General features: G+C 35.0%; 1 protein-coding gene across 1 annotated transcript; it reads right to left on the bottom strand.

The window, feature by feature from the left end:
* Positions 1-1462: 1462 nt before the first annotated feature.
* LOC138322712 (dual oxidase maturation factor 1-like) lies at positions 1463-13650 on the bottom strand. Its single transcript, XM_069266762.1, has 12 exons — positions 13500-13650; positions 8997-9177; positions 8563-8620; positions 7996-8133; positions 7505-7609; positions 7048-7201; positions 6499-6713; positions 5867-5986; positions 4567-4712; positions 3114-3268; positions 2905-2951; positions 1463-2512 (listed from the first exon to the last, which is right to left on the bottom strand). Exons 2-11 carry the CDS (start codon positions 9168-9170, stop codon positions 2936-2938), a joined length of 1281 nt encoding a protein of 426 aa, XP_069122863.1. The 5' UTR covers positions 9171-9177; positions 13500-13650; the 3' UTR covers positions 1463-2512; positions 2905-2935.
* Between the last annotated feature and the right edge of the window lie 557 nt (positions 13651-14207).

Genomic DNA, 14207 nt, shown 5'->3' with positions numbered 1-14207 from the left:
CCATATTGTTTACAAAAAAATCTGAACATCTCCCATTTACGATTACACAAAATTTTACTTGGCTATATATTGATTTAATAATTCTATAATTGACAGGGTCACTACTGTCTCCTTTCTTATAAACTGGTATAATTACAGCAGTTGACCTAGCTTCAGGGAACAAACCTGAGCTCAAAATATTATTGAAAATTGTCTTTAGAACAGAATTCAAGTATGTATTTGTACTGAATTCAATAAAATATTCGTTATGAATGCCATCCAGGCCGTGAAATTTACCTCTTTTCAACCCCCTAATAGCCTTTTCAAATTCCTGAGTGATTTAATTCCTAAAACACAGTAGAGTCATCCGTATTATCATTGTGACCCTGGTCATGTCATTATTATTGACAGCAAGCTCTTTAAAATAATCATAAACGGCAGATATTTGTGCTGCTTGATTAACGCGTTTTATAGAAAAAAAATATATAAAAATTCTAGGGTTATATTTCCTTTTAAATGCTCCAATATATCACCTTCTACCTTCCTATACATGTTCTTGCGTATCTCTGCTATTTTGTATTCTCGATTACTTGCATGTAGCTTTTAGTTATTACTGTGGGATTTGTCTCTATTTAATACTTTTAACTTATATATATACAGACCTCTTAATCTCTGTAGTTCTTCGTCAAACCATGGTTTGTTTTTCTCAGAAACACGTGACTGAAACCGGAAGTTCTGGTCTGACCTCTCAGGTCGCTCATCAGCCTGTTCTACTTTCGTGAATGGAGATAGTAATTTTGTCAACTCATGCGTGGCATTGTAAACACAGGTGTTTATATATTTATGAGTTATGCCCCCTTCAATATTACTTGCAGCGTTAATCCTATCAATATCATCACGTGTTGTTGTAACGCATTGATTCTTAAAATCATAATCCAATTTATATACAGACCTCTTAGTATCTGACATTAACATTATCACGTGTACCAGATAAATCTTATTTAATTTGGATATGTTTGTATATATACGTATCAATAATTGAAATTAGCTGGGTATGCATAATAAGATGATAAATTACACTCATACTGATTCTACCATGGAATGTAAAATCTATTATCTAAAATTTATTCCTTCCATTTGTTATTTTTAGGACAGATGCCTTAGATAGATTTAACAATTTTGTACCATATTCTCTTGTAATGCCAACATCTGAAAACTTTGCAAATGTTGTTGTATATTCTGATTTATATAATCTTGTCTAATAAAATCATCATCCGTACGTGTTCTGCTATTCAAGTCACCAAAAGCCTTAGCATCGCCCTTACTTGAATATTCAGCAATACAGCTTTCAAGGTTATGTACTCTATGCCACAGTACTGTATGACAGGTAGGTCCTTCGTACCAGTATATGCTATGTGTTAATGTTATAAGTAAAAAAATGATAGTGGAGGTCTCGGAAAGGAAAAATGGAGAAACAATATCATTTAGGGAAGATTTTGTTCAATATAATAGCCTTTTATTCAACCAATTACAAAGGTCAGTGTTAAGACAAACCAAATTACATACTTAGCATACAATCTATGAAGAAAACATTCATGAAAAAGCCAAATGAAAAGTCCATATTTACCAGGTACATCGTACAATACCCTTTTCAGAAAAACAAATCTATCTTGTATTGTAAATATCCCCTTATATTATAGAAATTTTAAAATGTGTGGTTGAATATGCTATAACTTACAAAACATATAGTATAAAAGTATAACGGACTGAAATTCATTGTTTGTACAAATTGTATTATTTAAAGGGTTATACAATTCAGTGAATATTAATACATATCATTGATGAGAACCTGACTACAGTTTTTAAGTTTTTACTTAGCCAATTACATATGACATCACGAATCTTTTCATCATTTTTGACTCGCTAAATAAACACTTAAGCCTAGGATTGTTAAATGATACTGCAATCTAGTTCTTTAGCTCAATACAAGTATATGACAACAGCTTTAGGACACGATACTTTAGTCAGTTTACATAATAAACAGCTATAAACGTTATAAACGTAAGACCTAGTTTTAAACCATAAAATGAGATTAAATATCAGTTAATTGAGCATGCAATATACAGTAGTGTAGGTGTAGCAATATTATTACAATGTAAATGATAATAAATGTAAACAAGTCCCTTTCAAGTGTCGCATATTTTGCATTCACATTTTACTATACAGTATGGCACAGAAATATTGTCCTAGGAACAATAGGCTAACGAAGTACAAATGGTCAGTAAATAACAGTTCTGGTATCATTCAGACGACGTCTCGATAGTGATGATAATGTAGATAGTGTAGATTATGAGGTTGTTCCTCCATAAACATTCCATTCCTCGTCCTATTCCTCACATAACAGGACTATCCTCCCAGGATCGACAGACTGTGTCTTAAGTAAGGCCATTACCAGAACAGCGAACGTCTGATCATATCGATCAAAAGTACAGGTTGATGTCTCAACATATCACTACCACTTGCCTTTTTAAACCTGAAAAAAATTTACTGTGAACTTCTTTCAGAAAGTATATGTCTTTATAGTTTTGAAAGGTTTGCAATTGATTATTTATTTTCTAATTCATTTTTATACTTTTTTATTTTAAATTGCTTCTTTAAAATTTGTTATACTATGTAATTTTTATTTACTTTTCTAGATACGAAATAAAGTATACAAAAAGAAGAATATAATACACAACACATCTTGGGTTCATACACTAAAACATGTAGAAAACATAATCCCATCCCAAATTATTATTTTTTTTATACTTTAACACATGCATATTAAACACCAAGGAAAGTTTGTTCAATCCTATTAAGTCCTTGTTATGTAACCTCATCCAATTACGCATGTAATGCATAGCTATGGCATTGTTACCATCTTACCAAAAATTCGTCCAACTGTCATGGTGAGGTTCTACACTCGATTGAAACTGAAAGCAAAAAACAAATCCGTGTAAGTTCTGAGACATCACTACATATTTGCATTTTCACAGATATGAGAGCTTCTTGAATTCCAGAAAGGAATGTCCGATAATTCAAATCTTGTCGTTACGTAGCATATCATTAGATCAGCTATATTAGGTAATACTCACGCTGCATTCTCATAGAGTTCTTCCGGAGATTCGTCTCCTGGAATGGGAGGTGGCGGCCTTCGGCGGGGTGCCTGCAACCTCTTGGTCAAATTACGGGATTTTCGCTTCTGGTAACGTTCCTCTCTCGTTTCTTGTTGCTGTTGTACATGGAACGTCTGCAAACCAAAATTTGAAAATAATAAAACTGTGAGAAATCAGAAAATCGAAATATTAGCATTAAGTTCAGACAGCAAGGGTGTTAACACGATACGATCTTCTTAAGAGATCAGAGGAATACAATCTCTCTGTAGATAAGGTAATTTTATTAGGATTTCACTTCCTTTTGTTAAACACCTTTCCGACATCAATGTTTACTTATTAATATTATGTGTTCAATGGTTGCCTGCTCATTTTGATATCATGTTGAATAAGTGTCAATTTTAATCTAAAACGTGAAATTCAATATACATAATTACTACCGTTTAACTAAGTCGCTGGTGTTTATCCATCATATTACATACAATGGTGACACATCTATGACACAAAAGGGATAGCTTTCACTGAACCAGTAACATTTTATAGGTACCCATTTACCATTTTCGGTTTTTGAAAATTGCCATGAACGCAACACATATAGACATATATGTAAGCATATGAAGACACGATGACTGAACTCGGTATAGCTTCGCTTGTGTTCTATTGTATGTCCAATTTCTTTATTGATTGATCACGAGAAAATAACAGTATATGTTTGCCCAGCAGGTGATCTTGTTCTGTTTAAAAGTCGGACACAACAGCCCTGTTTATACCTGCACATCTGTTCTAATGACAATCCTATAGCCTAAAACTAGTCAATGTAACACCATCACTTGACAAATGCAAACACTGCTTTATTTCTACAACTCATAAGGGGGGTGTTCGTGAGGACTTAAAGAGAAATGTAAGCAAAGCAGATGTCCCTGGGGTCACGAGTAACTGTCAATTATTATGTTACCATAGATACAGTATCTGTGGTTCAGCATCTTATGTATCTCATTTCACGATGTGTATATAAGAGTAAAAGACACGTACTTCTTGTTCTATTTCAAATACCGACTTGAGTAGAGAATACTCTACAAAATTATGTACATAGAGTATGTCTAAATATCTTTTATCTGCTATAAGTTCCTTTGATGATTTAACCACGATATTTTTAACTATAAAAAGGAAATAATTCGAAAAATACTTCATCATTTTCTATGTATCTTGTGCTAATTCCCTTATCAGTTTTAAGAAAAATGTTGATAAAAGAGAAAAAGAAGAATTTTTGTCTCGTATTTTACAGTATAACATTGCAGTCCGGAAGCTAGTTAACAGGTAACCTGTGATAACAGGTTGTTTAGATCGATCGGTGTCTAAATACACAGTATTGAATTATGAACCCCAAAAAATAAATCTTTAGACGCCCAATTATAGCTGAAACAGCGTCCCCTACCGGAGGTTCGTATATTTCGTCATCGTCCTCGTCACTGTCGTCAGCCGTAGTAGGAGGAGGCGGTGCAGGACGATGTCCATTAGCGGAGGAGCTTGGCATCTCACCCATCTCCATTCCACCATTGTCAGATTTCTGGAGACTAAGGTCTGAAATAACAATATTCCTATGTATAACAAATAAACAAGTTTCTTGCACGTAGTACGTATTTACTTTATTCCACAGTTGCAAAGGACATACACTTAGCTTTATTAAAAGAAATCGGTATATTTCCATTTGCTCGGGACTGACACTATATAACTTTACAAACCAAAAAGGGATTTTATGAGATCATAATTTTCCTATAATTTCTATTGGTGTAGTGATATGCATAACATGTATTGTGACGTCGTTCTGAGCGACGTCATGATGTAATGACGCGATGTGCATTTTTTGTGCGTACTTGCGTGCTACCGAAATGAAAATCCCCAATTTTTCTTTGTAATTCGCAACAATATTTGTAGTTATGATTTTAAAATGTTGAACATCCTAATGATGGAACATATTGATTAAAAGGCGTACTAATGATTTTATGTTTATTTCCATGGACATATTTTTTATCCGCGAATGACGTCGGGAGTTCTCATGACGTCGGAGGTACTTATGACGTCACAAGAAGAGGCTCTACTGACGGGGGCAGCGGTTAATTTGATTTGGTAATAGCGATTACAGTGTACATTACAGGTTAGCTTAAAAATAATACGAACCCGAAATATAAGCATTAAATTGCCTTTTGGGGGGATTTATGGTCCTATATTTCTCCCGGATTGCAGACAAATTGAATAACGCGCGTTTGGCAATTTAATGCTTGAAATATATTTACCTTGTGGTAATGCTTAAAGAAATCGGTATATCTCTAACTTGTGGTAACGCTTAAAGAACTGGTATATCTCTAACTGGTAATAATGCATAAAGAAATTGGTATATCTCTAACTTGTGGTAACGCTTAAAGAAATCGGTATACATGTGTCTCTAGATTGTGTTAACGCGTAAAGAAACTGGTGTATAATGCATGAAGAAATCGGTTTATCTCTAACTTGTGATAATGGATAAAGAAATCGGTCTATCTTTAAATTGTGATAATGGATAAAGAAATCGGTATACATTTGTATCTAGCTTGTGTTAACACATCTGCAGTGCGGTGTGCATTATTTTAAAGAAATTGATAAAGCTTAAACTGTGTTAAAACTGCAGTGCAATATGCAATAATTAATTTCGTTGGGTTTTTTTTAAGGGGGGGGGTGTTTTTTTTACAGATAAATACCTTCCTCCTGGACCTCATCAATATCTTGGAGGACATCGACACCGAAAAAGGAGGATATGGCAGTTGGAAACCTCAGGTCCATGATATAAATGATGATTCCCAGGACGATACAAAGGATCCCTGTCAAGTGATATAAATGAGTACATCAAATAAAGCTGTCGAAAAATTCACCTGCATATTGTATTACCAGTAAAAGTCATCATTGCTTGACTCAATGTCATTAGCATTTCTTAACTTTAAAGAATTCCTTAACATAAAGCATCCATAGGAAAGCGTTACAGAGGTACAGAACGTTCCCTAAGAGAGTTTTCCTAACCTTCTGTAATGGTGTTCTATAAATAAAGTTAAGGAATTCCTTATAGATAAGGAATAACTAGAAAATGATATAATATTGATGTGCCAAAACTTGTTTCTGTCAACTTTATGTGACATACGTTTAAGAGCATCTTTAAAAGGTAATGATAATCAGCTTAGTTCGAAGTTGAACTAGACTGCTATTTTGATAGTTTTTAGTACATTGTCTGCTTAGAGAACACCTAAGCTCAAAGAAATAAGTGTTTATTTCCATACACTACAATCTTTTAAACGGTTACATTGTTTCCAATGTGTTTCACACTCGACTTGGTACCCACCGACTACAAGATTTATCCAGTATGAACCACCGTAGGTGAACACAAGCTGCTTCGTTTCAGTAAAGGGGATTATCAATTCATTGAAATTCCTTATGGAGGACCAAATAATATTGGCTGTCACCATGACAGCTCCAGTCAACATCAACATACAGGCCCCGTACCGGAGAAGGACGTAGAACAGAATCACTGTGAGGACCCACAACGGCAAGGCCAACCTACGCTCACACAAAAGGAAACATATTTTACACATTTTCTAAAATATTTCAATTTATTTTGGTAATTTTAATAGAAATTTTGAAAAACTACGTTTACTACACATATTTTATTTCAAGCAGAAAATTATCACTTAAAACAAAATATAAAAAATACATGAAAAAATATAGTCTAGTGCTCTGTCTGTGCAAATGAAATCCGATATAGCCCCTGATTACTATAAAGTCTGTACCTAAAATAGTTTATGTATCATCCGTAAAAATAACAGCATCTATTGTAAGAAATAACTTGTTTCAGATTGATTTCTATGACAGTCTTTTTATATAATGTACCAACCACATCATGATATGGGCGTACCAGCCCGCCTGGCGGTAATGTCGTCCCCAACGGATACCTTCTCCGTCAAACGTGAAGTACTCGGCTATCCACAGGATTGGGAGGGGCAGACCGCGGAACTGGGCTGCTCGGAACTCACGGTTAAACCTGCCAGCTGTGGAGTAACAATTTAATTGTTGAGATTTATGAGTAATATTCTCAATAACGTTTGTGTTTTCGGATTAAAGTTTTAACAGGAGAGACGACCGCGGCTCGAACTCGGGACCTCCGAACACTATAGCCGGATGCTTTACCGATTGAGCTACCTTGTCACCAACCATCGACCCAGTCCATTCCTTCTACAGAAACATTTAGTAAAAACTAAGTTATTAAGGCTAAGTTAATTAACCGAACATTGTCTTTGTTCAACTTGACTTTGCTATCTTTCTCAACCACGATACATTTAAGAATAGCTTACCAAAGATACCGAAGCCAAATCTGCCCTGCTCCCATCTCCAATCAAAATGTTCGTTGTAGTCGATGGTCTCATTTAGGTTGTCTACACTCTGAACTTCCGGTAGTCCTGTAAAACATTCAGTAGATAAACCACACCCCGAATCAATGCCCATGAATTATCGCAAGATATCGCACTGTGATTTGTAGGCTGAAGTACAGATTTTGCGGGGGAAACGTTGGCCGGTTTAGGCCGTCTAGTTAGATTACTTAAATTAGTTCAAAACCATTAGCATCTGACACAATGATACATATATGGTTCACTTGCCATAACAGAAAATATATATGTATATCCATAGAACTTTAATTTATATTGTATGGAACACTTTCTGAACTACCCCACGGCATACTTTGCGTGTATACCAATAATGTTACTTAGTAGTTAATACTTGATAAAATTCCACGCGTTATACCTGTCCATTTATGATGCACGCGTTGTTACCTGACCCCCTATACCTTTTAGTGTGATATTGATGCCGCGGAGTCCTACATGGACGGCCACATCAGCATGGATGTCTGCCTTTGATCCGGCCTTGTACTTTGTGGTGAGATCTTTGATTTCTGATACCTCCCAGTCATACGTAAAGTTGGCCACTGTAACACAGAGAATCACAGTAGCGTTTGTTCACCTCCGGAGCTCTCATTTGTAACAATCAATTAATAAAACTATTTGTAGTGACCAATTACTCATGAAATGAGTTTCAAGCAAGAAATGTAGCCTAGATTGCGAAGATTATATAGATGAATGGTTCCCGGAGATTAAAATAGCTAAGGAAAAGTGCTTTCCTATTTAACTACGTTCACATCAAACTAGCATCAAATACAACCTGAATAACAAATACAAGTTGGTAATAGGAAAAGAGGTTTCGAACGAGAAAAATATCTGAACTTACGTAAAGATTTGCTTCAATTATTTTTATATGCATATTGTATGTTTTAAATGTTTATATCGTTATTGCTTGTTTCGTGGCTCTACCAAAGCGAGGTTTGTTTACACAAACATATTTCACTGTATAAACTTACGAATTATCACTGCTCCAAGGAACAGAAACGATGTGATCCGGATGAAAGCGAATATTCTCTGTAAAATAAGGCGAAAACGATTAATAACAACAACGGCAATAACAATGACAACACCAATAACAATAAAAACTGCTTTAGTCCATCACATTTTACGTTATTGAGAAATGGCAAAGTAGAAACGCGTTTCTGTGGTGTCAAGCTGACGAGTGTAAGTGGATGCATTGTTATGTAATAAGGTGTAAGAATTCAATGTTTTTACCAGCAGCATCATATCTTGTCGTAGCACTGAAGTTACATGTACCTAAATGTAGCATCTGAATGTTGTTCCGTTTCGTCCCCAATGTTGCACCGATCGGAAAACTCTTGAATTTTGGCATTTGTCTACATAGTTATAATAAGAGGGAAGTGTTTGAGTGCGTTACTATGTGACTTACCTCTTTGCCTCTGATACCAGGTAGGACGACGTAGAAGGATATGGCTAGGATGATGAAGGCAAATATAAATCCGGCCTCTAGGACGTCTGTCATAAAAGCTGTCTGGTTAGGCCCATAGTAGGTTGGCGCGCCATTTTCGCGAAACGCGTCATAGAGGCCAGCAGGGAAACTCATCTTGTAACTGCAAAACCCATGACAATTATAAAATAACCTAAAGGGAAACTCATCTTGTACCTAAAACCCATGACAATTATAAAATAACGTAAAGGGAAACTCATCTTGTACCTACAAAACCCATGACAATTATAAAATAACGTAAAGGGAAACTCATCTTGTACCTACAAAACCCATGACAATTATAAAATAACGTAAAGGGAAACTCATCTTGTACCTACAAAACCCATGACAATTATAAAATAACCTAAAGGGAAACTCATCTTGTACCTACAAAACCCATGACAATTATAAAATAACGTAAAGGGAAACTCATCTTGTACCTACAAAACCCATGACAATTATAAAATAACGTAAAGGGAAACTCATCTTGTACCTACAAAACCCATGACAATTATAAAATAACGTAAAGGGAAACTCATCTTGTACCTACAAAACCCATGACAATTATAAAATAACGTAAAGGGAAACTCATCTTGTACCTACAAAACCCATGACAATTATAAAATAACGTAGAGCGTTTTGCAACTACAAAATACCTGTCTAAGCTAAATACATTTGGAATAAGATCATATGTGTCGTAAATAAAAAAAAATAATATCCCGATACTCCTCAAGCGGCGAATGTAGGTCAACAATAGATTTAGTTTGTGTTGATCAATTACGACCAATCTATCAGGCAACGTCATCACAATAATAATCACGACGGCTGTGGAACTGTCAAAGACGTGCTTATCTCTATCGGATCAAGGTACGGACGCGATTGGAAAGTCGTCAGTCCAAGGTGTAGTTTATTTTATCAAATTAACTTTAAAGTACAATAATCCCATATAATCGCCCTGCCATATATATCATTTTAGAACAGGAACTTGCAATAATACCCAGTTCTGTTGATATTCTATAAGCGACAGTAGCGAATGAATATGTTACTATGTTTAGTTTGACTTGTGGACGGAGATTTAGTGGGTGATTCAGGCTTTAAGAGAGTAAATTATTATGTCAGAGGAAATAAGTCCCCTAAATAACAGGAGCTTAGCCGTATTGTTTCGTAAGTCTAGTCTAACGATATTTGTCACTGGCACGACCGACAAGACTTTGAAGGAGCTTTGTGCTGCATATAAATAAATTGATCAGCAAATGTTCAAGATTTTATGCCATCACCAATTTCCTTCTGTTTTCCCAAGTGACAAACCAGAGGGTAAAATCTTGTATCATACATGATTTAAAAAATGTAATAAAAGGATAACATAAAACATGTCATTAATCATCGTACAAATCGTCTATGATAGCATCTTTCGAAGTTACATATAAAGTATAAGAAGTTGAAAATACTGATCTATTTCGTTTCAGTTCAACTATTTCTGATTTTCAAAGTGTTAAAAATCAAATTTACGTTTTACTTAAAACATTTGGAAGAAATAATATTTTTTACCACGCTGTGTATGAAATAGATAGTTTACTATATACACATGTATTAGGTGCCACAGTATAGCCATACACGTGGTAAAGGGTGACTTTTTGTAAAAATACTTCATTAGAATTAGTATAATTGTGGTGAAACTGAGCTTATTAATGCGCCAGGTGTATACTACAGTATATACATCACTTTTTTAGTACATGAAGTAAAGGTCTTTATCCCGAATGAATTAAGCCGTTTTAGGTCAAAATGGCTTGCTTGTTTTAATATCCTCTTTAAAGAAATATTGCTGTATTATGGACAGAAGCAGTTTTTAATCATTTAAATACAATAAGTATATGGTTGAATGATTGTTTTAGTTAAAGATGTCATATCTTGCCTACACCCACTCCATACCTGTAGGAAATCAACATCACCTTTAGGTCTTTTATTCAACCTAGTAACCTGTGTTGCCTTTAATGTTGGAGGCATTCTGTCTAGCTCTAAATCACAAATGGAGCACATATTTCTACGATGTGTTTTAATCAATCGGTATCTTTAGACCTCTTTACTGGATCCTAGTTTTAGAAGAGTTTGTTGCTGAGCATTGTTGTAAGTGTACCAGATGAACTGTGTGTGATACCGTCACAGCGATTAATGCCATGTTAGATTAGCCTAGCCAGTGAATTATATTTCATTCGCCTCCTACTGGATTTAGATAAGTATCGGGTGTATGGGGATGATGTAATCATCTGCTGGACACCTAAAGGTCAAAGGTGCGGGCTGGGGGTGTCCGATATCCAGGGTGTGTGATTTTAACGACGAAATATGTATAATGCTTTGTAATGAGGCACCTCCGAAAGTGTAAGATTTTATATGTCATATGTAATAGAATTTATCCTAATGGCGAAAGGGGGGAGGTGAGGTTGTCGAAGTACTGTATTATCGTATAACTTCGCGAGGTAACTTAAAGTCATTAAGAGTAACGAAACAGTTTTAAACGTGGAATAATGTATCTTGTTTCAATTTTATCTTTTGCTACAAAATTTGTTAATTCAGTTCAGAAGATGACCCCTTCCTCAGTCGACTAGTCCACATTAGTCCTTGCCGTAACTTTATAACATCAACATGGTAGTTTCTTTTTTGAAAGATAAACTAAGTTTCCTTTTCCTATACAAGTTATATGTCAAGCTAAATCACTGATATGACCTTAACATTCCATTAACTTATGTATTTGTATTAAACGTAACGTGGAACATTAGGGTATACTTCCGGGTTGGCCGATCACGATTTGTAAATATAGACGATGTCTAAATAAGGAGTAATCTTCCTGTTTGATGGCAACACAATGTTCACGATCTGTTGATAACAAGCTAGATAGAAACAGGCACTATATCACGAAGCAAATGTTTGATTGATGATATAATTATGTGATATGTTTCGTAATATGAGTTATGGTGGTTTTCAAAAAAAAAATCAAAACGACTTTCTATTCATATTGTTTAATTTCGTCTTCGTTCAAATATGTCAAAAATATGAATGGCTAAGTGAAAATATTGCGGCTGTATTTAAAAGATATCGATTTTTTTTTCTTTCTCTCCCTCTCCCTTCCTCTTTAGAATACCTTTAGACATCAACCTAGAAAATTGTTATTATTTTTGTTAATATGGTGCTTTTAAGAGCAAAATTTTAGAACAACTTTTTCCAAGAGCATGCTTTTAAGACTTGACACACATATACATATGTATGTGTTTAAAATCATTATCGCGTGTTACCGTGTGAACTACGATTAGTGTTCTATCGATATTGTCCAACATGACCTGAAACCTCACCTTATAGGATAGATCATCTAATGGGATAAACTGACGAACTAGTTGTTAGTCCGAATACGGGGGTTTTGAGATCCAAAAACGACGGTGGTAAAGTACAATTTACCGTCGATTAGTCGCACCTTCCGGTGATTATGACGTCACGAAACTCACGTCAAATGATGACGTAATAATCACCGGATGGTTGGACTAATCGACGGTAAATTGTTCTCTACTCACGTCGTTTTGGGATCTCGAAACTGACGTATTAGCAAAATATAGCCATAATGAAGCGGTATATCGCGAATGCATACTTACGTACTGAGATTTTGGAAATAAATGGTTTCAAACACTATAATCTTTTGATGTTTCAGTCACATCACGTACACACTTTTCAGTCGGATCAACTGGTCTTAACCTCTCCAATGTTCAGGATGTTTCGATGACTGCCTTGTCAACTTTTCAAGCTTCTTGTATTCATAAATATTAGGTCTGATCTTTAAAGTTATGACATTTAATTAAGATAATTTTGAATAAGTAAACAGAGCGATTCGCCATGCACTACAACACAGCCATTTATCGATATAAAGTTTACACAAACAATTTAACATAAGGGCCATGCCACATAGTTTACATTGTGTGTGTGTATTGGGTATCTTTTACATTAAACGACACCCTTTCACGGAGATTGGTTTTACTCACTGATTTCCTGTCTACGCGGACTTAATGTATGTGTGAAGATATGTGTTTACACATGAGGAAGTGGACGTTTTAAGTTATGTCTCTTCACATGTTTGACAACGCCTTAATGCAAGGTGTAAAATGAATAATTTCAATTACTTCAAGGGGGGAATAGCAATGTTATCGTCCTTCTGTTCGATAGACAGAATATTCATCTTAAACAGTGCTTTAATTAATATATGTATCATACACGTTAGTAAACTAAACTTTCGTTCGTAAACCCAAGCAAATATAATCATGCAATCAGAAGTATTCAGTAAATAAGAGCCGAATCTACGAGTAGGAAATCCAAAGCTCTAGCTTTCACTTTTAACAGATATAGAATGTTTCCAACATTTCTCTCTATAAAACGTTCATCAATTATTGTCATTATTTCTATATTTACCTGTGATACGTCCCTCCCAACAAAGACGATGAAATGTCACAAATATCAGGACCTCCTTCACCTTCTCCGACTCTCTCTATAATGTTATATTGTATCGGGCTTTTAACTTCCTCGTTTATAGATCACGTGACCTGTTGATTGTTAAGTCAGTGTTATTATTATGTTTAGCTATACACTGCCTCAATGGAGTTCCGGAGTACTTATCAGTTACTCCAGGATCGTCCACCTGAGTCCAGGACACGATGATCCCCTTCAATGGACCGGAGCATGTGGTATCATTAGAATTAAAGAAATATTTATATAAATGCCTGGCCAATTAAAACTAAAAATAAGAATTTCTGCGTCAACGGCATAATGACATATGAATACTTTACTAAAAGCGAAGAAAGTGACTTAAATTGACAATTATCTTGATGTTATGATATTTTGACACTATATTAACGCTGACATGTCGCAATTGGATGATAAAGATATATTTTCGTCGCGTTTGAATGCATTTATATAGTGATATGGTTCACAAAATTATTGAATTTATCAAAAAATCTCATATCCTGAAGTCATGGGGGCGTACTTACACACATTGTATATTCTTGTGTATTGTGGAATGTGTATAAAGTTTCGGCTTTATTTGCCTTCCTTATCAATACTTCCTATACATGTTAGTTGTTTTCAGAGAGAAAGAGAGAGAGAGAGAGAGCGTGTGTTTGT

The sequence above is a fragment of the Argopecten irradians genome, chromosome 5 (assembly GCF_041381155.1).
Source record: "Argopecten irradians isolate NY chromosome 5, Ai_NY, whole genome shotgun sequence".
Lineage (NCBI taxonomy): Eukaryota > Metazoa > Mollusca > Bivalvia > Pectinida > Pectinidae > Argopecten > Argopecten irradians.
This window is presented reverse-complemented; position numbering and strand designations above follow the sequence as displayed.

What these genes read in the sequence shown, in the direction of transcription:
- LOC138322712 (XM_069266762.1), bottom strand. Translation starts at nt 9,170, where the DNA reads ATGAGTTTCCCTGCTGGCCTCTATGACGCGTTTCGCGAAAATGGCGCG. An exon ending in CCTTGGAGCAGTGATAATTC is followed by an intron (nt 8,134 to 8,562) that starts GTAAGTTTATAC and finishes TCTGTGTTACAG; the next exon opens with TGGCCAACTTTACGTATGAC. An exon ending in ATTTGGCTTCGGTATCTTTG is followed by an intron (nt 7,202 to 7,504) that starts GTAAGCTATTCT and finishes GTTACTCCACAG; the next exon opens with CTGGCAGGTTTAACCGTGAG.